The 24,588-nt window shown below is 35.0% G+C and overlaps 1 protein-coding gene and 1 pseudogene across 9 annotated transcripts in view; one reads left to right on the plus strand and one right to left on the minus strand.

Moving 5' to 3' along the window:
* Positions 1 to 24,588, minus strand: part of RAP1GDS1 (Rap1 GTPase-GDP dissociation stimulator 1) — a 170,994-nt gene that overhangs the window by 26,049 nt on the left and 120,357 nt on the right. For 8 of the 9 annotated variants that reach the window (XM_029942955.1, XM_029943009.1, XM_029942979.1 and 5 more), the window contains 3 exons: positions 8,532 to 8,657; positions 1,100 to 1,243; positions 534 to 665 (listed from right to left, as the gene is read on the minus strand). In XM_029942955.1, the coding sequence (XP_029798815.1) occupies positions 534 to 665; positions 1,100 to 1,243; positions 8,532 to 8,657 (402 nt within the window). The remainder of the gene's footprint in view (positions 1 to 533; positions 666 to 1,099; positions 1,244 to 8,531; positions 8,658 to 24,588) is intronic. The other variant, XM_029942971.1, reaches the window with a different exon arrangement.
* Positions 20,509 to 20,760, plus strand: LOC115294943 (annotated as a pseudogene).

The raw sequence follows: 24,588 nt of genomic DNA on the forward strand, positions 1-24,588 counted from the left end.
AAACCTACTTTGGATCCTCTGTTTCCCTCCCCCCACCTCTGCCCATCCCCTGTTTATTCTCTCTCTCTCTCTCTCAAAATAAGAAAATAAAAATTTAAAAAAAGTCACCAGGCAAGAGAGCATATCCTCCCAGATAAGATGTATATTAGAATGGAACTCAAATTTACTGGTCTCTAAGGTGCAGAGTACTCAAACAAGGACTTAACAATCACTGTTGAGAATCTTAAACTGCCAGTATTTAAACTGCACAGAACATATAGTTTGCTAGAAAGATCACTAAGTAGGGGTGCCTTGCTGGCACAGCTGGTATAGCATGTAAATTCTGATCTTGGGGTAGTGAATTCAAGCCCCATGTTGGGAAGTAGAGGTTACTTTAAAAAAAAATCACCAAGTATTTCATATCTCTAAAAAATTAAGATACCAGTACACTTCACAGTAACTTCTGAACTGTTCACATTAGTACATGCAATGGTGAACAAAACAAACAAAAAAATAGGACATCTGATTTTAAAAGGATGATATAATATGCTTACCATTTCTGGCAAAATTTGCAATTGCCAGTGCTCCAGCAAGCTGCAGCTGGTGGTTATTTGATGGAATCCAGGACAGGACCCTTTGAAACACATTACCTTTTCCTCCTTCAAATAATTTCTGCATGGATTCATCTGGAGGTAAACATGAAACAAACAGATAAAAGGAAAAGAATTAAGAGGAACAAATCCATATTGCTAAGTGAATATATAACTGGATAACTACATACTTCACCAATGATAATTCATAAAAGGAAAAGCAATGACTCCTTTTATAAAACAGGGTAAGTTTTTTCTAGTCCATGTCATCTAGCTTTTAGTGCCACAGCCGTCATATGACAGTTCTTTAAATATTTTAAGATAGTGAAGACTCTTCTTTTCCAGGTTCATTATCTCCAGTTCTCTCCATGATGTGTTTAAGGTTTCAAATCATCACATCAGGATTAAATGAGGCAGGAAAGTGAGAAAATGCCTAATATATACAGGCATCTTTATTGTTCATAAAAGAGACAATACATTTTAAAAAATCTAATAATCACATTCTTAGGTTGACTTAAATTATAACTCACCTCCAAGAAGTAATAAAACCATTAGATCTGAAGCAGTTTTAAGCTCAGCAATATCATCCTCTTTGTCACTATCCACTTTCTCCTGAACAATCTCTAGTAGACATTCCACCAGCCCTGCCTCCACCAGCTGTAGTTTAATAGCATCTAAAACATAATGTGAACAAAATAACCAAAACTTGAGATGAAACAGAAGTTCTGGTATAAGCAATCCATTACGAAGAATGATAAATAATCAAGAAAATGCATGAGTCAGATAATATGTCTTCAAAGATGTGAATTTCAAAAGGAACCATCTGATAGTGCAGCTTATATACACAAAAGCTTTTTCTCACTTTTCTTTTTTACTTGACATTAGGTCACTTTTTACAATGTCTGAAGCACCTAAACAAATTGATTCTCAGCTTTGAAGGAAAGTAATAGCACTCCATTGTTATTCTAGATATTATGTTCGTGTTTTAAAAAGGTAATAAATACCATTAAAAACACTGTTTAAAATAAAACACTTATGTTGTTATATAAAGTAAAAACATACCCACTAATGGCATTTGAATAGAAAGTTACTGAAAAGTAAAGAGCTATTAGTAAATTCCAAACTATACTATAAGTATATATTTGGATTCATATTTGTACAGATGTTATTTTTCTAATTTTTAAAATGTTTATTTTTTTTTTGAGAGAGAGAGAGAGAAAGACAAATGTGAGTGGGGGAGGAGAAGAGAGAGAGGGAGACATAGAATCCAAAGTAGGCTCCAGGCTCTGAGCTGTCAGCACAGGACCCAACACGGGGCTTGAACCCACAAACCAAGAGATCATGACCTGAACTAAAGTCAGATGCTCAACCAACTGAGCACCCAGGTGCCCCTCGATGTTTTCCTAAGGCAGTTAATAAATCTATAACTTTCTGAACTTTAAAAGCCATGTTTTTAAAAAGGGCTTCAGGTTTTCATTAATTTCAAGTTTGCTTGGGTGATGGGTACATGGTGGTTCATTTTACTATATTCTCTCTACATCTGAATAGGTTTTAAAATTTCCATAATAAAAGTTAAAAAAAAAACTTGAGCTTTCTGATGGATAACCAACAGTGTGAAGGTAATATTAACAGCAATTTTACATCCCAATTATATTGTTAAAAATTCTCTTCATAGCAAGCTCTACTCTTATCAAATTGTTTGCACCCCTAATAACTTAGTTTTTTTTATTATAGAAATGACTTAATTGTGGATTTTATATTCATATCTATATCTGTCTCCCTCATTAGAGTAGACATACCTCTTTCATCTTTAATTAACTTAAACTGGTCTACCTAAATGCTCTGGGTATATTTTATACCCTTTATAATAAATACAGATTAACTGACCTTAGAAACTTGCTACACAGAAATTATAAACTTATATTTTATTTTTTAGTTGCATTTTACTTTAGCCATTGGTTTCCCTGAGCTGTATATGTACACATATATAGCAATGACAGCTTCAGGTTCTTATTGGGGAAAAACAAAGACCATTTTTATAACTGACATTTTCTTTCAGGCAATTTTAAGATACAAAAATTTAGGTTTTGTTTCCCCCTAACACCAGGATCACTGATATCATTAGATTATTATCTCAGAATACACAGGACATTCAAACTAGAATATGTTTTTAAAAGGTACACTTGTACTGTGCCATGCTGAAAGTAGGGCGTTTCCTTGGATACAGAATGCTACGGCTAGAAAATGTGTGGTGACTAGAATCAAAGCCATGATAAAAAAAAAAAACCCTTAAAATTCCTAAAACCCCAGAATTATACAAATTCCAATTTAAATGTCTCCTTTGCATATAAGGAAAACCAAAGATGATATGCTAAGGATAGTCCAGAAACAAGTTTTCAAAGGTATCATTCAATTTGGTGGACGATTATAAAATAGAAGTGAAGACAGTAAAGGAGAAAACATATAAGAAAAACTTTGTTATTTTGACATATTCCAAGAATGGTTACAGGTATGGTATGGCATAAAACTGACTGAAGGTCACCATAAAAATTTCATTTGGCCAAACCATCAAATGAGATGAAAAACGAGTTTCTGCCTAAAGAATAAGATTTAAGGAATTTAAAATATTTTAAATCTGTCAAGATTAAAATTTATGGATTTCTCCTCTTACAGTTTGACTGTACTCATATATATATGAAGGGGGCTTCAATAGCCTTATTAAGGAGGAGCCGCAAGGCAGTCTGCCAAAGCAGACAGCCCAGCACACATTTATTAACACCATTCCACCGAAGGTGTTATAACTACTATTTGCCTATGTATGTATGTATACAATATGTATTATATAGGTATATATATTTTAAAATCTTTCCTAAATAGTGAAAAAGGCCACAAATGCAAAAAGTGCATAATATACATATTAGCTTAATCAATTATTATTAAGCAAATCACCACGCAGCTACCACCTAGATCAAGAAATTCATTGCCAACATCCCAGGAAGCTCCTCTGTGCATTCGCTTTTCCTATCACATATTCTTCCCTCCAGCCCTCTAAATACTTGATTTTTACGGTAATCACATTCACACTTTTCCTTGTTGTTTCATTAAAATAAATAAGCATTCCTAAAAACTATAGTTTAATTTTACCTTTTTTTGAACTTTATATAAATGGAATCTTACATATTTTTCAGTGTTAGATTTACACTTTCAATGTTTATAAGATTCATCCACACTGGTTAGAGTTGTCTTCATTCATTTTTATAAGTATATATTTTTACATTATATGAATATACCATTATTTATTCACTTTTAATGGATATGAGTTGTTTCTAATTTTTCATTATTATAAATAATGCTAAGAACATTCCTGTAATGGCTTCTGGCACACATGTGCACGTTCCTGGGTATGTTCTAAGAACAAAATTGTTGTATCACATAGAATACAATCTCCAACTCAATAGATACGGTTTTCCAAATGGTACCAATGTACACACCCACCAGTGCGTAATGATTTCCACTGCTCCACATCCTCATTAACATTTGGTATTATTAGATTTTCCAGTAGATAAGCTGTAGTATTTTATTGTGATTTTATTTTATATCTTGATTATTAATGAGTTAAGTATATTTTCATTTTTATTAGCCATTTGGATTTTATCATTTGTAAAGTTCCTATTTAAATTTTTTATGCATTTTCCCATTGGGCTTTCTACATTTTTCTTAATGATTAGTGGCAGTTTTTAACACTCTTTTGATTATGTGTGTTGTAAATATCTTCTCTCACACACTGTCTTCCTTTTTACTCCTAATGTTGTTTCTTGGTGTTTTTTGTTTTCATTATTAGAAATGGAGGGTTTAGCCAAATTTATAAATCTTTTCCTTTTAGGGTTAGAAATTTTTGTGACCATACTCCAAGGCCATTATAATATTCTCCTATCTTCTATTTTTAAGGTATGCTTTCTGGTTTTAACTTCCCTATTTTGGTTAATAATCAATCTGAAAGCCTTTTTGAATACAGTATGAAATAAGGGTTTATATAGGTGTCTTCAGTTGATTTCCCCCCCTATATTCCCAGCATTGTTTGTTGAAGACTGTTTGTTCCTCACTGTTTTGCAGTGACAACTCCCCCCACCCCCCAATAAAACAAGCACCTATTAACGCGTCAGCTTGTTTCTGGGGTATCCTAGTCTACTGTCTTCTCATCCATCCTAGCATCAATACCACATTGCCTTTTCATTAGTCTAGTTTTATGAAAATAAAATTTTATTATTGTTATGCAGTAAAACCAGTTTTGCTACTTTGCTCTTTCACAGTGTCTTGGTTATTCCTAGTTTTTGAGATTTGGTTAGAATTCCATTGAGTCTACAGATCAATATGGATAGATATTATACAACGTAACATCTTCTTGATACTTTTCTACAGTTTTCTGCCAGAGATCCTGCACATCTTTTATTAGTTAATTCTTATTTTATTTTTTATATTTTACAAAAAATGTATTTTCTAATTATTTGTTGGCAGATTTATAGGAATAAAATGGTTTTTGTTTTGTTTTGTTTTGTTTATTTTTTGCTTTTGCTAGCAACATAACTTATTCTTATTAAAAAACTGATTTATAAATTCTTTTCAATTTTTGACATACATAACCATATCACTTATGACGAATGAGGTTTATGTTATTTATTTGTTTTATTTCTTTCCTATATCTTTGCCTTCTCTACTGTACTGGTTAGTTCCCATAATACAATAATGAACAAAAGTAAGGCTAATTATTCTTATTCATAATCTCAAAGGATATGCTTTTTGTTTCACTGTTGAGTGTGATATTTTCTGTAGGCTTCTAATATATATCCTTTTCACTCTCTTTTATAGTGCTGGCTTGCAAAGAGTTTTTTAAAATCATGAATGGATAGTTAATCTTATCAAATGCTTTTCTGAATCTGAGATCATTTGATTTCTTTCCCTTTTAACAAGTTTTAATACAATTTATATTCATTGCATTTTGAATATTAAACTGCTTTGTATTTTCAGAATAAATCTTGTTTGCTATAACGATTAATTTTAAGTATATTATTAGATTTGGCTTGCTAAAATTTGAAGGGGAATTTTAGATCTACGTTTCATGGTGAGACTGGTCTTTATTTTTATAAATTGTGTTTGTTGGTATTTGGTATAAAGGTTATATGAACCTCAAAAAATAAAATGGTAAGTATATCTGCTTTTTTTCTATGTTATTAATTTCAGCTCTTCAGGTTTCCTTCCAAGTATGGCTTTACCTATATCACATAAGATTTAAAATATAGCATTGTTTTCATTATTAAAAAGTTTTCTTATTTCCATCATGATTCTTCGTTGAGGTATTAGAACTATATTTTTAAATACGTAAGTGTAAAAGGATTTCCTAGTTATCTTTTTATTTTAGACAATACACTTAAGTCAGAGGATATACTCTATAAGGTTGTAATCCTTTGAAATTTGTTAAAACTTTTTTATAACTATGCATGTTTTATATATTTCATGTGTACTTAAAAAGAAAGGGCCCTGCAGCTGGGTGCAGTACTCTAAAACACATCCATTAAATCAATGTTCTTAATCACGTTTTCACATTTTCTATATCCTGTTGTTTTTCTTAATCTGAAATTAATATAAATTACTTAGAGGCATTAAAAGCTCCCATGATACTTATGGATTTGTCTATTTCTCTTCATTATTCTCTTCATTATTTTGCCTTCATATGTTTTGGGGTAATATATACTTATAGCTCACAGTTGAATTAGACCTTTTGTCACCACAATTCACCTTACCTCTATTGAGTCTCTTAATCTTAAATTCTATTTGATATTAAATATTACTATCTCAGCCTTCTTTAAGTTTGAATGACTTTTTAAATCCTTTTATTCTAAATCTTTTAAATCTTTTTATATTTAACAAGTGTTGTTTGTTCAAAAAGTCTTGCCGATTTTTAATTTTTTTAATTAAAAAATGTTTTATTTATTTATTTGAGAGAGAGAAAGACCAAGTAGGGGAGGAGTAGAGAGAGAAGAAAAGAGAGAGAATCCCGAACAGGCTCCGTGCTACTAGTGCAGAGCCTGACATAGGGCTCAAACCCACAAACTGTGAAATCATAACCTGAGCTGAAATCAAGAGTTGCACGCTCAGTCAACTGAGCCACCCAGGTATCCGAAAAGTATAGTTGATTTTTAAAAATTCAGCTGACAATTGGTCTTTTAATTAAAGCATTTAGGTCAAGTGCATTTAATGTAATTACTGTAATACTGTGTCTTAAATCTAGTATATTTTTAATGTGTATTTGTAACCCCTGTTCTATGTTCCTTTTTCTCTCTTCTTTTCTGTTATTTTGAATTGAAGGTGTATTTAAAAAAAAAAAATCTTTCCAGGTGCTCCTGGGTGGCTCAGTTGGTTAAGTGTCCGACTTCAGCTCAGATCACGGTCTCATGGCTCATGAGTTCAAGCCCCATGTTGGGCTCTGTGCTGACAGTTCAGAGCCTGGAGCTGCTTCAGATTCTGTATCTCCCTCTCTCTCTGTCCCTCCCCCAACTTGTGCTCTGTCTCTCTCTCTCAAAAATAAACATTAAAAAAAATTTAAAAAAAACCTTCTATAAATCCTTCTATTAGTTTGGCAGATACATGTTGTTTTTAAAAGTTATTTTAGTAATCATCTTAAAAGTCAGTGGTGGTCAGAGTTCTTAGTTTTAACTCTGAAATATCTTTATTCTGCCTTTAGTTTTGAAGGATGTTTTCATTGGGTTTAGAATTCTAGGTTGGCATTTTTTTTTTCCCCAGCACATAGAAGACATTGTTTCATTGTCATCTGGCTTTCATTGTTGTTCTGGAAGATTAGCAGTCAGTCAAACTGTCATCCCTTTTAAGATAATCTATTATTTTCCTGGCTATTTTTAAGATTTTTGTCATTAGTTTCCTGTAGTTTCAGTATAAAAAAATGTAGATATCTTTTTATCAGGTTTTAGATTCATTTGGGATTTTGAATCTTTGTTATCTTCACAATTTCTGGTAAATTCTATGCCAAAATTTAAATAAATATTGCCCCCGCCTTCCCCCAGCACTTTCTGTAACTCTAAACAATGTATATGAGAGTTTCTCATTGTATCCTCTGTACTTCTTATTCTCTTTTTTATGTATACTATTATTTTCTCTTTATACTTCATTGTGGAATACCTTCCGATCTCTCTTCCAGTTCACTGGTTCTCTAAGACAACTATATTTAATCTGCTATTAAACACATCCTTTAGGTTTTTATTTGGGGTTATATTTTTTCAATTCAGGAATTTCTAGTTTTTTTAAGTCTGCTATGTCAGCTTTTATAGTTTCTGATTTCCTTCTAAATCTTTCATGCTTGATTTTAGCTCTCTGAACATAACAAGCATAACTGTATTGAGTCAACATCTAGTAATTCCAGTATCTGGAGATTTGCTGTTGTTGCCTTTCTTTGTGCTAGTTCTTGCTTACAATGTCTTGTCTCCTCATGTGTCTGGTCCTCTGTGATTATGTCCTAGACACTGAATTCGAAAAATTATATAGGATGTTTTGTTTCCTCTGGTTCACTCTTATTCTTATGGTGTGTCCCTTAAGACTTTTTTAATACAAAGATGGGAATAGTTTACCAGTGTCTACACTGTCCCTTTGCCCTGCAAGGTTACATAAGTGGAGTTCAGCCTCTCAGGTGCCTTTTCCAGATGAGCATAAAAGAGTGTAAGCTAAAGAATCATGTTTGGCAAGACTTTAAAATCAAAGGAACTTGGTGAGTAGCTTGGGCCAATGTAGATATAGTTATGGAGCAGATAATGTAGGTAAAGTTATGGACCCAAAATAAAACTTAACACATTAATAAAGCAAAGGGCTTTGAGTTAAATATCCAGCAATTCAATAATATTAGGAAAAATGGAAAGCATACATGATAAATAACCAAAAATGCATTTGATGTCTCACCATTTTCTGCCAATGGAGCAAGAACTTCAAAAATCATTTCCCTTTTATCATGTTCTATTTGTTTCTTGAAGAGTTTTACCAGCTCTTCAGCAATATTTGTACTGGCAAACTGTTCTTTACTTGACTCTGCAAAAAAGGAGAGGAACATTTAGAGTAAGCAATGTTAGAGTAAATGCAGTAACTGTATTCTATTATTTTCAATACATGCTCATTTTATACCATTACTGATAAATACAAATACTTTTCAAATACGGGAACTATCACATAAATTTTAAATGCTCTTGGAAAGGAAAAATGGCATTAAAGAAAATGTTCTACCTCAGTGTTATTCAAGGCTGTAAAATATGTTCACTAGAATAACGCATAGGTAACCATAGCAACAGTTAAAATCTAAGTTATAAATTCATAGTTTCAAGGTTTTTAGTCAAAGGAGATAAATTACTCTTAACAGACTGCATTTTTATATGGCTGAAGTAAAGGTGCCTTATTATTACCCTGAGATCATTAAAGTGGTATGCTGTTGCACTGGCCTGACATGCCTCCTATTAAAGGTCAATTCTTCATGTGTGCTGAGGTCTCAGTTCCTCTTGCCTCATTAGCATCTCCAGTCTCTCCTCACTCTACAGCCTCACCATCTGTAACTAAATATGCTCTAATATTTCTTATACAAAAAACAATATTAAAAACAACTTTCTTCTACTTCACTGTTCTTCAACTACCATCCAGTGTCTGTTCACTTTCACAAACACGTTTCTTGATAGTACTGTCTCTACTTTTTCAATTCACATGCATTCTTAAACCCACTTCAAACTAGTTTTGGCCCATATCCACCCTCTGCAGTTGCAAACTTATTCCTCCTTTTCTACCAGACCTTTATAAATTCCAGTTCCTTGGAACTTGATCCTTTTCGTTTTACCTTTTTGGTCCTTACTCTCATCCCAGAAAATAGAATTCCCTTCCATAGCATCAAAACAGCTGCTATATGTCGATACTTAAACAGTCACATCTCCAGCCCTCTTCTATGCTTCAAGCTACTATTACTTAACTGACCACTAGACATCTCCATTTGAATATCCCCCTCTAGTATCCAAACTCAATGTCTAAGAAGGACTTCTGATATTACCTGAAATCTGTCTTCCTCCAACTTCCTTTACTTGGTAAATGAACAGTTGATCTAGCCATCTATGCAGGCAGAAACCTAGGAGTCATTGCTCACTTGTTCTCATTCAATTCTACACCCAATGAATGACCAAAGTCTACCAATCAACCTCCAAAATACAACTGGAATCCATTCCATCTATTTCCAATTATCTTCTTATTTTGTTTTGCTGCTTCAGATTTCCTAATAATTTATCCAGAATTTTCAGAGAATTCTGGCCAGATTCAATCTAGATTTGTTATTCTCTGGCTTGGGGGCATAGCTGACATCCTAGAATTTATTTTTTATCATTATTTTGATAAGATACTTTCTTCTCCTTCCAATATTAGATCCTGTTATCTACATCCTTTTGCTTCCTCTTGTTTTGATTTGGTAGAAGCATCCTCCAGCAGTTTCCAAAGAGAACTACAATAATACTATATACAGGAGATAAATATTTTGAAACCTTGACTGTCTGAAAATGCTTTATACCATCTACAATTTATGCCTCTAATTTATATTAGTCCCTCACCTTATTCTATTACTTTCTCATACATGCAATTATGACAATTTATAATTACATACTGTAAATTTATTTTTTTTAATTTTAATGGTTTTTATTTATTTTTTGCGAGACAGAGAGAGACAGCTTGAACAGGGGAAGGTCAGAGAGAGAGGGAGATACAGAATCCGAAGCAAGCTCCAGGCTCTGAGCTAGCTGTCAGCACAGAGCCCAACGTGGGGCTCGAACCCACAAACCGCAAGATCATGACCTAAACTGAAGCTGGACGCTTAACCATCTGAGCCACCCAGGCACCCCTGTAAACTTATTTAAAAAACAATTTCTGGGGCACCTGGGTGATTCAGTCAGTTAAGTGTCCAACTCTTGATTTTGGCTCAGGTCATGATCTCATGGTTCATGAGATGGAAGCCATGTTAGGCTCTGTGCTGACAGCATGGAGTCTGCTTGGAATTCTCTCTCTCTCGTTCTCTGACTCCCCTTCAAATAAATAGACTTTAAAAATAAAATAAATAAAAGATAAATTTTCATCTCACCCTTGAGTATAAGCTAAAATATAAGTTCCTTGAGGGCAGGGACAGTGCAGATTAACAACCACAAACACCATATACAGTACAGTGCCCAGTGCAAAGTAGGTTCAAAAGAAAACGTGATTGAATGAATGTGTGACTGAATGAACAGTTAAGTAAATACAAGAGTTAGGTTCTACTCTTTAGTTTCAGGTAAATCTCCATTGATATCAAATAAAAAATGATGCAAATTCAACTTAAAAGAGAAAGGAGAAACACAAATCCTAACAGTTTTGATTCATTCTCTAGTTACACTGCGATGTCAAAGTAATGAAAATCCACTCCAAAACATGTACGATTCTTTAATGCCATAAAAAAGAAGAGTGGACTGTGGAGTGTCTTTACCAATAAGCTACCTAAGCCCTCAGAGATCATATTCTACAAACGTGAGCACACCTTAGCCTAAAAAGTTACTTAGCTCTAAATAGGAATGACTTAAGTCCTGAACACTGTTGGTTGCTCCTTTGCTTCAGACAATTCTTCAAATGAGAACAACTTCAGAAACATAAAATCATAGGTGAAATAGAAAGAAAGACACTATTATTTATCTAGTTATGTGCTCTCACTCCTTTTAAAAATAATAGTGTTATTGTTCTTTTTTTCTAATCCATAGTCTGTTCCTACAAACACTCAATAAACTAAAACTAAATCACTCCTGCTAAGTAATTCAGGCCACTTACCACCGCAAGGAAACAATGCACTATGATTAATACACAAATTAAAGAACAAAATCTGTATTTATCCTGCAGGCAGATACAGAGAAAAAGCAGCATGAAGTATGATTTAGACATTATATTTGAATCAAATGCCATGGGTGCTTAACACACCCTTAATAAGGGTTTTTAAGGGCTATTTTTTTAATAAAAATTATACATGAGTTTAAAGAGATAGTTAGGTCTAATACTTCTATTACCAGAAGAATCTCCCTTTTCTTCTTCCTTAGAAGCAAGCAAAGCAAGCACATAAAGCTCTTTTAGCTAAGTCATTAGTATTTACCTCCATACCCTTAAATAACATATTTGTATTGCCACTTTTTAATTTTTTAGTTTTAGGTATTTTTTAATTTACTTTCCAATAAAAATGATGAGGTCTTAGCTTTCTTTGTTCCCCTCTCTCCATCATACCCCCGTATCTTCACAATGTAATTATACCATACTTTGGTTATATAAATAATTAGTGTTTAAAGAACACAGTATTTCATTTTCCCTAGAATTACTTTTACTTCCTCTGGGATTATTTTTTTCTTTTGCTTAGTTTTCTATGTAGTTATCATTAATTCAACTCCAAACTTTCCATCAGTTGTCTAGTACTTAATATTAATTAAACTCCAAGTTCTCTATCGGTTGTCTGATCTTCTCTTACTAAGCTCATTTAGGTATTTAATCCATTTCATCTCCTCCAAGAATTACCCCAACTGTGAGTCTAGCAGCATTTTGACTTGTTCCAATCTAGACCAGTTGTTCTTTGAAAACAGGCCGTTTGGGACTCTCATATTATCATATTATTAGGAATTCATGTTTTCTTGTTGGATCCCTTGTTTCCTGACTCGTATGTCGTCTTCTTTCTTAATTTAAATCCCTTATTTGATGGAACACATTTTCAGCGTCTTCCAGAGGAAAAGTGTATAGGACACTGATTTTCTGAGATGCTCATGTTTGATAATGTCTTAATTATAGCTTCACACTTGACTGACAGTTTGGGTATAGAATTCTACATTGGAAAAAATTTTCCCTCAAATTTTGAAGGCAGTACTCTATTTTCTTCTGGATGCCAGTGTTTTGAGATATCTAATGTCAAGTGATTTACAGTCTTTTCTATGTAACTTTTATCTAAGTTTATAAGATGTTCTTTGTCCCATTTTAAAGTTTACTTATTTATTTATTGAGAGAGAAGGAGAGAGAGAGGGAGAAAGAATGAGTATAGGAGGGGCAGAGAGAGGGATAGGATCCTAAGCAACCTCTGTGCTGTTAGTGTGGAGCCCAATATGAAGCTTGATCACATGACTTGTAAAATCATGACCTGAATCGAAATCAAAAGTTGGCTGCTAAACCAAATGAGCCACCCAGGTGCCCCTGTCGTATTTTAAAATTACTGATGGGCCATGATCTGGGCCTATTTTTATCCCTGAGGCTAGGCATTTGACAGACCCTTTCAATCATGGAAAATTATGTACATTAGTACTGTGATATGTGAGTTATTTGGTGTTTATCTCTTTCTAAAACTCTTGGCTCAATTCCCGATCAATATTTTTCATCTTCTTGTTTTTCACTTTACTTCTGTAACTATTTCTCCATATATTTGTCTTTCATTTTACTATTGTGCTTTTAATGTTCAGCCTTTTTCATTCTGTTCCTTTCTTTAAAAATAGCATCCTGTTACAGTTTCATGCTCACAGTATTTTTTTCTAACTTATCTGAAGATATTAGCCTTTAGTTCTTCCCCTGCATAGTTTCTATTTCTTCATAATGCTTTTTTCTATTATTTATTTCATTATCTTTCACATTAGAAGCTATCCTCACCTCCCTCATTCTCTGTATACTGATTAAAAATTAGAATGTAAATTGGCTGGGAAGACAGTAGAGTAGCAGGACTCTATAAGCTTGCCTTGTCCCATGGATACAACTAGGTAACACCCATATCAGTGTAAATAATCCAGGAAATTCTGAAGACTGAGAGAACAAACTCTGTAACTAAAGGCAGGGAAGAGGCCACATCAAAGAAGGGAGAAGGGTGAAGATGCAAAGAAGATGAGGTCTGGAAGGGAAACAAACCATGACCATCGATGGTGGAAAGGGAACTGGTGGTGCAGAGAAGGGCAGAAACAGACCTTCCACAACAAAGAGCCCATGAACAGGGAGGACGAGTCTCTAATATTTGCCTTTGAAAGTGAAAGGGGCCAATTCCATGAGTTCTTGAAACCAGTAGGACTTAAAGCCTAGAACTTTTTTTAAAAATCAGGAGGCTCAGCTCTGGGAGAACCCAGAAGGCATTAGAAAGCAGAGTTCCTGCCCTTAAAGAGACAGCATGACAATCAGCTTGTGCAGATACAGTGTAGAACCAGCAGTTTGAACAACACCAAGGGCAGATAGAGGGTGGGGGGATGCGGGCAGGTGCAGAGAGAGCAATTTGCTCATCTCAGAGCACGGCCAGAAAAGACAAGGATTATAGAGAGACCCCCCCTTCAGGAATAAAGTAGCAGGCAGGCACAATTTCCCTTGTTGCCCTACAACATAAACAACAGCCACCTGTGGGAACCAGTGAGGCTTCCACACTCCTTACCTAACTTGCTTGCACCAAGCCTCTCTCCCCAACACTTTAGTCAAGATCTGTCTTTCCCAGTCAAGTTCACCTCAATCCCAGTGCTATCCACTCCCTACCCAGAAAACCAGTACAAACTCTGCCAATATCTCCTGACCTGCTCATTTTGCAGGACCTCAGTCCCAGCAGGGGTAGGTCTAATTTCATAACCTGACCCCACACACCTTAATGCATACAATAGAGAGACTCTGTAGATAATTAGAATGAAGGAAAAAGAGGCCAAGACTCAACAGCAGAGCACATGCAACACAGTAAGACATGGTTCCTGAAGTGCAGGCACTGCACTGCAGGGCACTACAGGACCTCTTCTTCAGAAGACTATTCTCATTAAGAGAAAGAGAAGTAGAGCTGACTTTCCTAACCCACAGAAACAGACACAGAAAGTCAGACAAAATGATAGGACAGAGAAGCATCTCCTGAAAAAAGAACAGGATCAAGCCACATAAAGAGACCAAAATGAAACAGATACCAAATAATTTGCCTGACAGAGAATTTAATGATCATAAAGATACTCACTAGAGTGGAGAAAAGAATGGAGAACATCAGTGAGACCATTAACACAGAGATGAAAAAGAGCCAATCAGAGATCAAGAAAACAGTAAATGAAATTAAAAGTAGTTTTGAGGGGCGCCTAGGTGGCTCATTCAGTTAAGCATCTGACTTCAGCTTAGGTCATTATCTTGCAGTTTGTGGGTTCGAGGCCTGTGAGGCTCTGTGCTAACAGCTGGCTCAGAGCCTGGAGCCTGTCTTCAGATTCTGTGTCTCTGTCTCTCTGACCCTCCCCTGCTCAAACTGTCTCTCTCAAAAATAAATTTAAAAATAAAAAAAAATGGTTTTGATGAAATAAATACCAGGTTAGATGAAGCAAAGAAATGAATTAATGATCCAGGAGACAGTAACGAAGCTGAACAAAGGGAAGGGAAGAAAATTGTTCAAATTGAGAAGAGTCTTAGGAAACTCAGTGACTACATCAAGTAATAACAACCACATTATAGGGATCTCAGAAGAAGATGAGAGAGATAAGGGGTGCAGAAAATTTATCTAAAGAAATAATAGCTGAAAACTTCCCTAATCTGGAGAAAGAAACAGATATCCAAATTGAGGAGGTGCATGGATTCCCTTGAGAAATTAAACCTGAGGAGGTCCATACCAAGACACACAGTAATTAAACTGCAAAAAGTAGTGATCAAAAGAAAAAATTTTTAAACAGCAAGAGAATAGAAGAGAGTTACAAACAAGGAAAACCCCATAAAACTATCAGAGGATTTTTCAGCAGAAAATTTGCAGGCCAGAAGGGAGAGGCATGATGATATATTCAAAGTGCTGAAAGGGAAAAGTCTGCAGCCAAGAACACTCTACTCAGCAAGGGTATCATTCAGAATAAAAAAAGAAATGAGAAGTTTCTCAAAGGGTTCATGACCACTAAACTAGCTCTACAAGAAATATTAAAAGAGACTCTGAATGAAAAAGGAAAGACTGTAAATTAGAGTATGATAAATAAAAAACATTAAAATAGTAGAAACAAATATTTCTATAAAAACAGTCAAGAAACTCATAAAATAAAATGATGTAAAGTATGACACCATATATTAACATCGTGGTGGGGAGAGAAGTGAGGAATAGACTCAAATGTAAGCAACCACCAACAAAATATGGACTGCTATACACAGAAGAGGTTATATACAAACCTAATGGTAATCTCAAGTCAAAAAGTAGGTAATAGAGATGTAAAAAATAAAGGCAAAGAAATCTAAGTATATCACTAGAGAGAGCTAACAAACTATGAAAGAGAGCAAGAGAAGAATGGATTGGGGGAATATACAGAACCAACCACAAAACAAGTAACAAAATGGCAATAAATACAAATATATCAATAATTACTCTGGATGTAAATGGACTAAGGGGTCCAATCAAAAGACACAGGGTGAGAGAGTGAATTAAAAAAAAGACCCATCTATAAAAAAAAAAAAAAAAGACCCATCTGTATGTTGCTTATAAGAGAATCATTTCAGACCAAAACACACCTGCAGATGGAAAGTGAGGGGGTAGAGAAACATTTATCATACAAATGGCTGTCAAAAGAAAGCTGAGGTAGCAATACTTATAATGCACAAAATAGATTTTAAAACAAAGACTGTAACAAGAGTCAAAGAAGGACACTATATATAATAATAAAGGGGACAATTGAACAAGAGGATATAACAATTGTAAATATTTATGCACCCAACATGGCACAGCCAAATATATAAAATGGCTAATAACAAACTTAAAAGAACTTATCAGTAGTAATACAGTAGATTAGTATTAGTAATAGTAGTAACAGAAGAGTACTAATAGTACAGGATTTTAACATCCCACTTAGATCGATGGACAGATCATCTAAACAGAAAATCAACAAAGAAACAATTGACTTTGAATTACTCACTGGACCAGACAGATGTAAAAGACATACTTAGAACATTTCATCCTAAAACAGCAAAATATACATTCTCTTCAAATGGACATATAACATTTTCCAGAACAGATCACATATTAGGTCACAAAAGAAATCTCAACAAATTAAAAAAATCAGGCATACCATGTATCTTTTCTGACCACAATGCTCTGAAATTAGAAATCAACCACAAGAAAAAAATCTGGAAAGAACACAAGTACATGGAAGTTAAATAACATGCTTGTAAACAATGAACAGGTCTACCAAGAAATCCAAGAAGAAATAACAAATTAGATGAAAACAAATAAAAATGAAAACACAATAGTCCCAAATCTTTGGAATGCAGCAAAAGTGGCTCTAAGAGGGAGGTATATAGCAACACAGGCCTACCTCAAGAAGAGAGAGAAAAATCTCAAACAACCTAACCTTACACATTAAGGATATAGAAGAACTAACAAAAGCCTAACCCAACAAAAGGAAAAAAACAATAGAAGTGAGAACAGAAATAAATGATGTAGAAACAAACAAAACCAATAAAACAGATCAATGAAACCAGGAGGTGGGTCTTTGAAAATATCAACAAAATTGATAAAAACCTCTACCAAGACTCATTAAAGAAAAAGAGAGAGAGATTACCAATGAAAGAGGAGAAACAACTACCAATACCACAGAAATACAAACAATTGTAACAGAATATTATGAAAACCTATATGCTAACAAATTGGACAACTTAGAAGAAATGGATAAATTTATAGAAAAATATAACCTACCAAAATTAAAGCAGGAAGAAATAAAAAATTTCAATCACCAGCAATGAAATTGTAGTAATAAAAAAAAAACTCCAAACAAAAAAAGTCCAGGACCAGATGGCTTTATAGGCAAACCCTACCAAACATATGAACAAGAATTAATACCCACTCTTCTCAAACTATTCCCAAAAATAGAAGAGGAAATAAATCTTCCAAATTCATTCTAGGAGGCCAGAATTTCCTTGATACCAAAGTAAGATAAAAAAACACTACAATGAAAGAGAACTCTAGGTCAGTATCCTTCATGAATATAGATGCAGAAATCCTCAACAATACATTAAGCAAACTGAATCCTACAATTAATTTTAAAAATCATACGCCATGATCAAGTGGGATTTATTCTTGGGATGGAAGCATGGTTCAACATTTGCAAAACTATCAATGTGATATGTCACATCAGTAAGAGAACAGATAAAAATCATATGATCATTTCAGTAGATGCGGAAAAAGCATTTGACAAAGTATAACATCCATTCAGTTTAAAAACCTTCAGCAAAGTAAATCTAGAGGGAACATAGCTCAACATATAAAAGCCTTATATGAAACACCCACAGTGAACTTAATACTCAATGGTGAAAAATTGAGGGCTTTTCCCCTACGGTCAGGAATAAGACAAGGATTCTACTCTCACCACTTTTATTCAACACAGTACTGAAGTCCTAACCACAGCAATTAGACAACATAAAGAAATAAAAGGCATCCAAATAGGTAAGGAAGAAGTAAAACTCTCCCTATTTTCAGATGACATACTATATATAGAAAGCCCTAAAGACTTTACCCAAACAAAAAACTACTACAACTGAGAAATGAATTCAGGAAAGCAGCAGGATACAAAATCAGTGTATAGGAATCTGCTGCATTACTATACACTATGAATGAGGCAGGAGAAAGTGAAATTAAGAAAATAATCCCATGTACAGTTACATCAAAAACAATGAAATAACTAGAAGAAAACTTAACCAACGAGGTGAAAGACCTGTATTCGGAAAATTATAAACCACTGATGAAAGAAATTCAAGATCATTCAAAGATATGGTAAGCCATTCCATGTTCATGGGTTACAAGAACATTATAATTAAAATGTCTATACTATTCAAAGCAAACTACACATTTAATGCAATCCCTATCAAAATGCCAACACTATTTTTCACAGAAATAGAATAAACAATCTTTAAATTTGTATGGAACCAGAAAAGATCTTGAATAGCTAAAGCTTGAAAAAGAAAAACAAAACTGGAAGCATCAAAATTTCAGACTTCAAATTATATTACAAACTAATTACAAAATTAAAACAGTAGGGTACTGGCATAAAAATAGACACATAGATCAACAGAAAAGAACAGAAAACCTAAAAACAAACCCCTGATTATATGGTCAATTAATCTTTGACAAAGGAAGAAAGAATATCCAATAGGAAAAAGTCTTTTCAACAAATGATGTTGGAAAAACTGGACAGCCATATGCAAAAGAATGAAACTGTACCACTTTCTTTTACCATACACAAAAATAAACACAAAATGGATTAGGGACCTAAACATAAGACCTAAAACTATAAAGGTCCTAAAAGAGAGCAAGGCAGTAATTTCTCTAATATTGGCTGTAACAACATTTTTCTTGTCTCTTGAGGCAAGGGAAATAAAAGCAAAAGTGAACTACTGGGACTACATCAAAATAAAAAGATTTGGCCCAGTGAAAGAAACAATCAACAAAACTAAAAGGCAACCTACAGAATGAGAGAAGATATTTGCAAAGGACATATCCATTAAAGGGTTAGTATCGAAAATATATAAAGAACTAAAATAACTGAATACCCCCAAAACAAATAATCTAATTAAAAAATAGGCAAAACATGAACAGATATTCCTAAAAAAAAAAAAAAAAAGACATACAGATGGCCAAGAAACACATGAGAAGATGCTCAACATCATACATCAGAGAAATGCAAATCAAAATTACAATGGGTTATCATTTCACACCTAAAGTCAAAAACACAAGAAATAAGTGTCGGTGAGGATGTGGAGAAAAAGGAACCATGCAAATTGGTACAGCCACTGTGAAAAACAGTATGGAGATTCCTCAAAAAATTAAACACAGAACTACCTTATGACCCAAGAATCACACTACTGGGTATTTACCCAAAAAACATGGAAACATTAACTCAAAAGGATACATCACTCCTATGTTTATTGCAGCATTATTTACAATAACCAAACTATGGAAGCAGCCCAAGTGTACACTGAAAGATGAATGGTCAGGAGGAGTGGGCGGCTCAGTTGGTTGAGCATCTGACTTCAGCTCAGGTCATGATCTCACAGTTCGTGCATTCAAGCCCTGCATCAGGCTCTGTGCTGACAGTTCAGAGCCTGGAGCCTCCTTTGGACTCTGTAACTCCCTCTCTCTCTGGACTCTGTAACTCCCTCTCTCTCTGTTCCTCCCCGATTCAAATTGTCTCTCTCTGTCTCTCAAAAATAAATAAATGTTAAAAATTAAAAAAAATAAAGATAAATGGTTCAAGAATATTATTAGACTATTATTCAGCCATAAAAGGAGAATGAAATCTTGTCATTTGCAACACCATGGATAGATCTAGGGGGTATAATGCTATACGAAGTATGTCAATCAGAGAAAGAAAAATACCAGGTGACCTCACCCATGTTAGAATTAAATTAACTAAATAAATGAGCAAAGGAACAAAGAAAGAGACACAAGCCAAGAAACAGCCTCTTAACTATAGAGAAAAACCTGATGGTTACCAGAGGGGAGGTGGTTTGGGGAATGAAGGAACTAGGGGAAGGGTACTAAGGGGTACACTTACCATGAGAGGAAAAAAATAAAAGAAAATTTAAAAAAACTGGGATTTAAAAACTGATTAGGAGTTATGACTACGTGTGGTCTTGTTGACTGCAAGATTATCTGTAAGTGTGGTCAGATAGCTCTTTAAGCCTATGTTCTACAGGACAAATGGGAGAAAACTTTGGGGTTCTCACCATCAGTGTATCTCTTCTCATGTAATCTATATTTGGACTGGTACTCTGGTACCCGTGACTTCAACTTAGTCTGTTGTTCCCAGATGACAAACTTCCTATTTTTTGTCTCTCCAGAGAATAGTCTTTTGCTTACATGGGAAGGGGTAGTTACAATAAAGCATGGAAAAGGGCTTTCTAGCAGTCACAACCTCTCCACAAGAACATGACCCTCATGAAGGACCTCTTCAACCCGCCCTGGAGGAGGGGAAGATGAAGCAAAATAAATGCCTGGTACAAAGCTCCAGCTCCTAGTAAATATATGTGAAGTGCCCAGGATGTTACAAAATCACCACTGTCTTTGGCCATGCCCAAAAGGAATTTTTTGTGTGTTGGCTGCTCTACAGTTCTTTGCCAGTCTAAGGGAAGAACAGCAAGGCTAACAGAAGGGTATTCCTTCAGATGGAAGCAGCACTAAAAGCACCCTGAATGAAGAGAAGTAGGAAACTATCCCAATAAACAGGTTTTGATTAAATGAATGAATGAATAAATGAAAAAGAAAGAAAAAGAAAAAGGAATAAGAGAGAAAGAAAAAGAGAGGAAACAGAATGAAATTTTTCCTTTAAAAATATTTTTAACTTTGATGATTTTTTAAAATTTCAGATATTTTATTCTTTTATAGTTTATTGTCAAGTTGCTTTCCCTGTAATACGCTGTGCTAATCCCAACAAGTGCCCTCCTCTATGCCCATGACCACCCTTCCTCTCTCCCACACTCCCATAAACCCTCAAGTTTGTTCTCAGTATTCAAGAGTCTCTAAAGATTTGTCTCGCTCCCTCTCCCCAACTATTTTTCCTCCTTCCCCTCCTCCACGGTCCTCTGTTAAGTTTCTCCTGTTCCACTTGAAAGTGAAAGCATATGGTATTGGCCCCTCTCTGCCTGACTTCACTTAGCATAACACCCACGAGTTCCATCCACGTTGCTACCAATGGCCAGTTTTCATTCTTTCTCATTGCCATGCGGAATTCCATTGTATAGATAAACCACATCTTCCTGATCCATGCATGAGTTAATGAACATGTAGGCTCTTTCCATGATTTGGCTATTGCTGAAAGTGCTGCATAAACACTGGGCTGCATGTGACCCTATGCATCAGCACTCCAATATCCCTTGAGTAAATCCCTAGCAGTGATATTGCTGGGTCATAAGGGAGTTCTATTGTTAATTTTTTGAGGAGTCTCCACACTGTTTTCCAGAACGGCTGCACCAGTTTACATTCCCACCAACAGTGTAGGAGGATGCCCGTTTCTCCACATCCTCACCAGAATTTATATTTTCCTGCTTTGTTCATTTTTGCCACTCTGACTGGCGTGAGGTGGTATCTCAGTGTGGTTTTTGGTGTGTTTTTCCCTGATGATGAATAACGTTGAGGATCATTTTATATATCTGTTGGCCAACTGGGTGTCCTCTTTGGAGAAGTGTCTGTTCATGTCTTCTTCTCATTTCTTCACTGGATTACTTGTTTTTCAGGAGTGGAGTTTGGTGAGTTCCTTGTAATTTCTGAATACTAGCCCTTTATCCGATACGTCATTGGCAACTGTCTTTTCCCATTCTGTCAGTTGCCTATTAATTTTCTTGATTGTTTCCTTTGCAGTGCAGAGAAGCTTTTTATCTAGATGAGGTCCCAAAAGTTCATTTTTGCTCTTGATTCCCTTGCCTTTAGGGATGTTTAAGGTAAGAAATTGCTGCGTTTGAGGTTGAGGAGGTTGTTTCCTGCTTTCTCCTCTAGGGTTTTGACAGTTTCCTGTCACACATTCAAGTCCTTCAGCCATTTTGAGTTTATTTTTGTGTATGATGTAAGAAAGTGGTCTAGTTTCATTCTTCTGCATATTGCCGTCCAGTTCTCCCAGCACCATCTGTTAAAAGGGCTGTCTTTTGGGGGAACCTGGGTGGCTCAGTCAGTTAAGTGTCCAGCTTCGGCTCAGGTCATGATCTCATGGTTCGTGGGTTCGAGCCCCGCGATAGTCTCTGTGCTGACAGCTCAGAGCCTGGAGCCTCCTTCAGATTCTGTGTCTCCCTCTCTCTCTGAACACCCTGCTCACACTCTCTCTCTCAAAAATAAAAAAACATAAAACATTGTTTAATAGAGGCTGTCTTTTTGTGCACTGGATACTCTTTCCTGCTTTGTCAAAGATTAGTTGACCATACATTTGTGGGTCCTATTCTGGGTTCTCTTTCTATTCCATTGGTCTATGTTTCTGTTTTTGTGCCAATACCATGATGACAGCTTTGTAGTAGAGGCTAACATCTGGGATTGTGATGCCTCCCATTTTGGTTTTCTTCTTCAATATTACTTTGGCAATTCGGGGTCTTCTGTGGTTCCATACAAATTTTAGGTTTGTTCTAGCTTTGAGAAGAATGCTGGTGCAATTTTTATTGGGACTGCATTGAATGTGTAGATTGCTTTGGGTAGTAATGATATTTTAACAATATTTATTCTTCTGATACATGAGCATGGAATGTTTTTCCATTTGTGTTTTCTTCAATTCCCTAAGTTTTCTATAGTTTTCATCATATAGATCTTTTACATCTTTGATTAGGTTTATCCTATGTATTTTATGGTTTCCTGTGCAATTGTGAATGGGATCAGTTTCTTGATTTCTCTTTCTCTTGCTTCATTATTGGTGTATAAAAATGCAGCTGATTTCTGTACATTGATTTTGTTCCCAGCGACTTCTGAATTCATGAATCAGTTCTAGTAGGCTTCTGGTGAAGTCTGTCAGGTTTCCCATGTAGAGTATCAGGTCATCTGCAAAAAGCCAAAGTTTGACTTCATCTTTGCCAATTCTGATGCCTTTTATTTCCTTTTGTTGTCTGATTGCTGATGCTAGGACTTCCAGCACTATGTTAAACAACAGTGGTGAGAGTGGACATCCCTGTCGTGTTCCTGATCTCAGGGGGAAACCTCTCAGTTTTCCCCCATTGAGAATGATATTAGCTGTGGACTTTTCATAAATGGCTTTTATGATGTTTAAGTTCCTCTATCCTGACTTTCTTGAGGGTTTTTATTCAGAAAGGGTGCTGTACTTTGTGAAATGCTTTTTCTGCATCTATTGACAGGATCATACAGTTTTTAATCCTCTCTTTTGTTAATGTGATGGATCACATTGATTGATTTGTGAATACTGAACCAGCCATGTAAACCGGGTATAAATCCCACTTGATCATGGTGGATAATTCTTTTTATATGCTGTTGAATTCAATTTGCTAGTATCTTGTTGAGGACTTTTGCATCCGTATTCATAAAGGATATTGGCCTATAGTTCTCTTTTTTTGCTGGATCTCTGTCTGGTTTGGGAATCAAAGAGATGCTGGCTTCATAGAATGAGTCTAAAAGTTTTCCTTCTATTTCTATTTTTTGGAATAGCTTGAGAAGAATGGGTGTTAACTCTGCTTTAAATGTCTTGTAGAATTCCCCACGGAAGCCATCTGGCCCAGGGCTCTTATTCATTCGGAGATTTTTGATAACTGATTCAATTTCTCCACTAGTTTGGGTCTGTTCAGATTTTCTATCTCTCCCCATTTGAATTTTGGTAGTGAGTGTTTAGGCATTTGTCCATTTCTTCTAGGTTGTCTAGTTTGTTCGCATATAATTTTTCATAGTATTCCCTGATAATTGCTTGTATTCTGAGGGATTGGTTGTAATAGACCCATTTTCATTTGTGATTTTGTCTATTTGGGTGTTTTCCCTTTACTTTTTGAGAAGCCTGTCTAGAGATTTATCAATACTTTTTTTCCCAAAAAACCAACTCTTGGTTTCATTTGTCTGTTCCACTGTTTTTTGTTTTTTTTTTGGATTCTATATTATTTCTGCCTCAATCTTTATTATTTCTCTTCTTCTGCTGGATTTGGGGTATTCTTGCTGCTCCTCTCCCAATTCCTTTAAGTGCGCTGTTAGATTTTGAATGTGCGCTTTTTCTGGTTTCTTAAAATAGGCCTAGACTGAAATGTACTTTCCTGTTAGGACTGCCTTTGCTGTGTCCCAAAGAGTTTGGATTGCTGTATTTTCATTTTCATTTGTCTCTATATGTATATATTTTTATTTTTTCTCTATTGCTTGACTGGCCCATTTGTTCTGTAGTAAAGTGTTCTTTAACCTCCATGTTTTTGGAGGATTTCCAGACTTTTTCCTGTGATTGATTTCAAGTTTCATAGCATTGTGATCTGAAAGTGTGCATGGTATGATCTTGAGAATAATATTTTAATACCACCAAATTTTGATCCTTTTGAAGTTTCCAAAGAGCAA

This window comes from Suricata suricatta, chromosome 1, assembly GCF_006229205.1.
Source record: "Suricata suricatta isolate VVHF042 chromosome 1, meerkat_22Aug2017_6uvM2_HiC, whole genome shotgun sequence".
Classification (NCBI taxonomy): Eukaryota; Metazoa; Chordata; class Mammalia; order Carnivora; family Herpestidae; genus Suricata; species Suricata suricatta.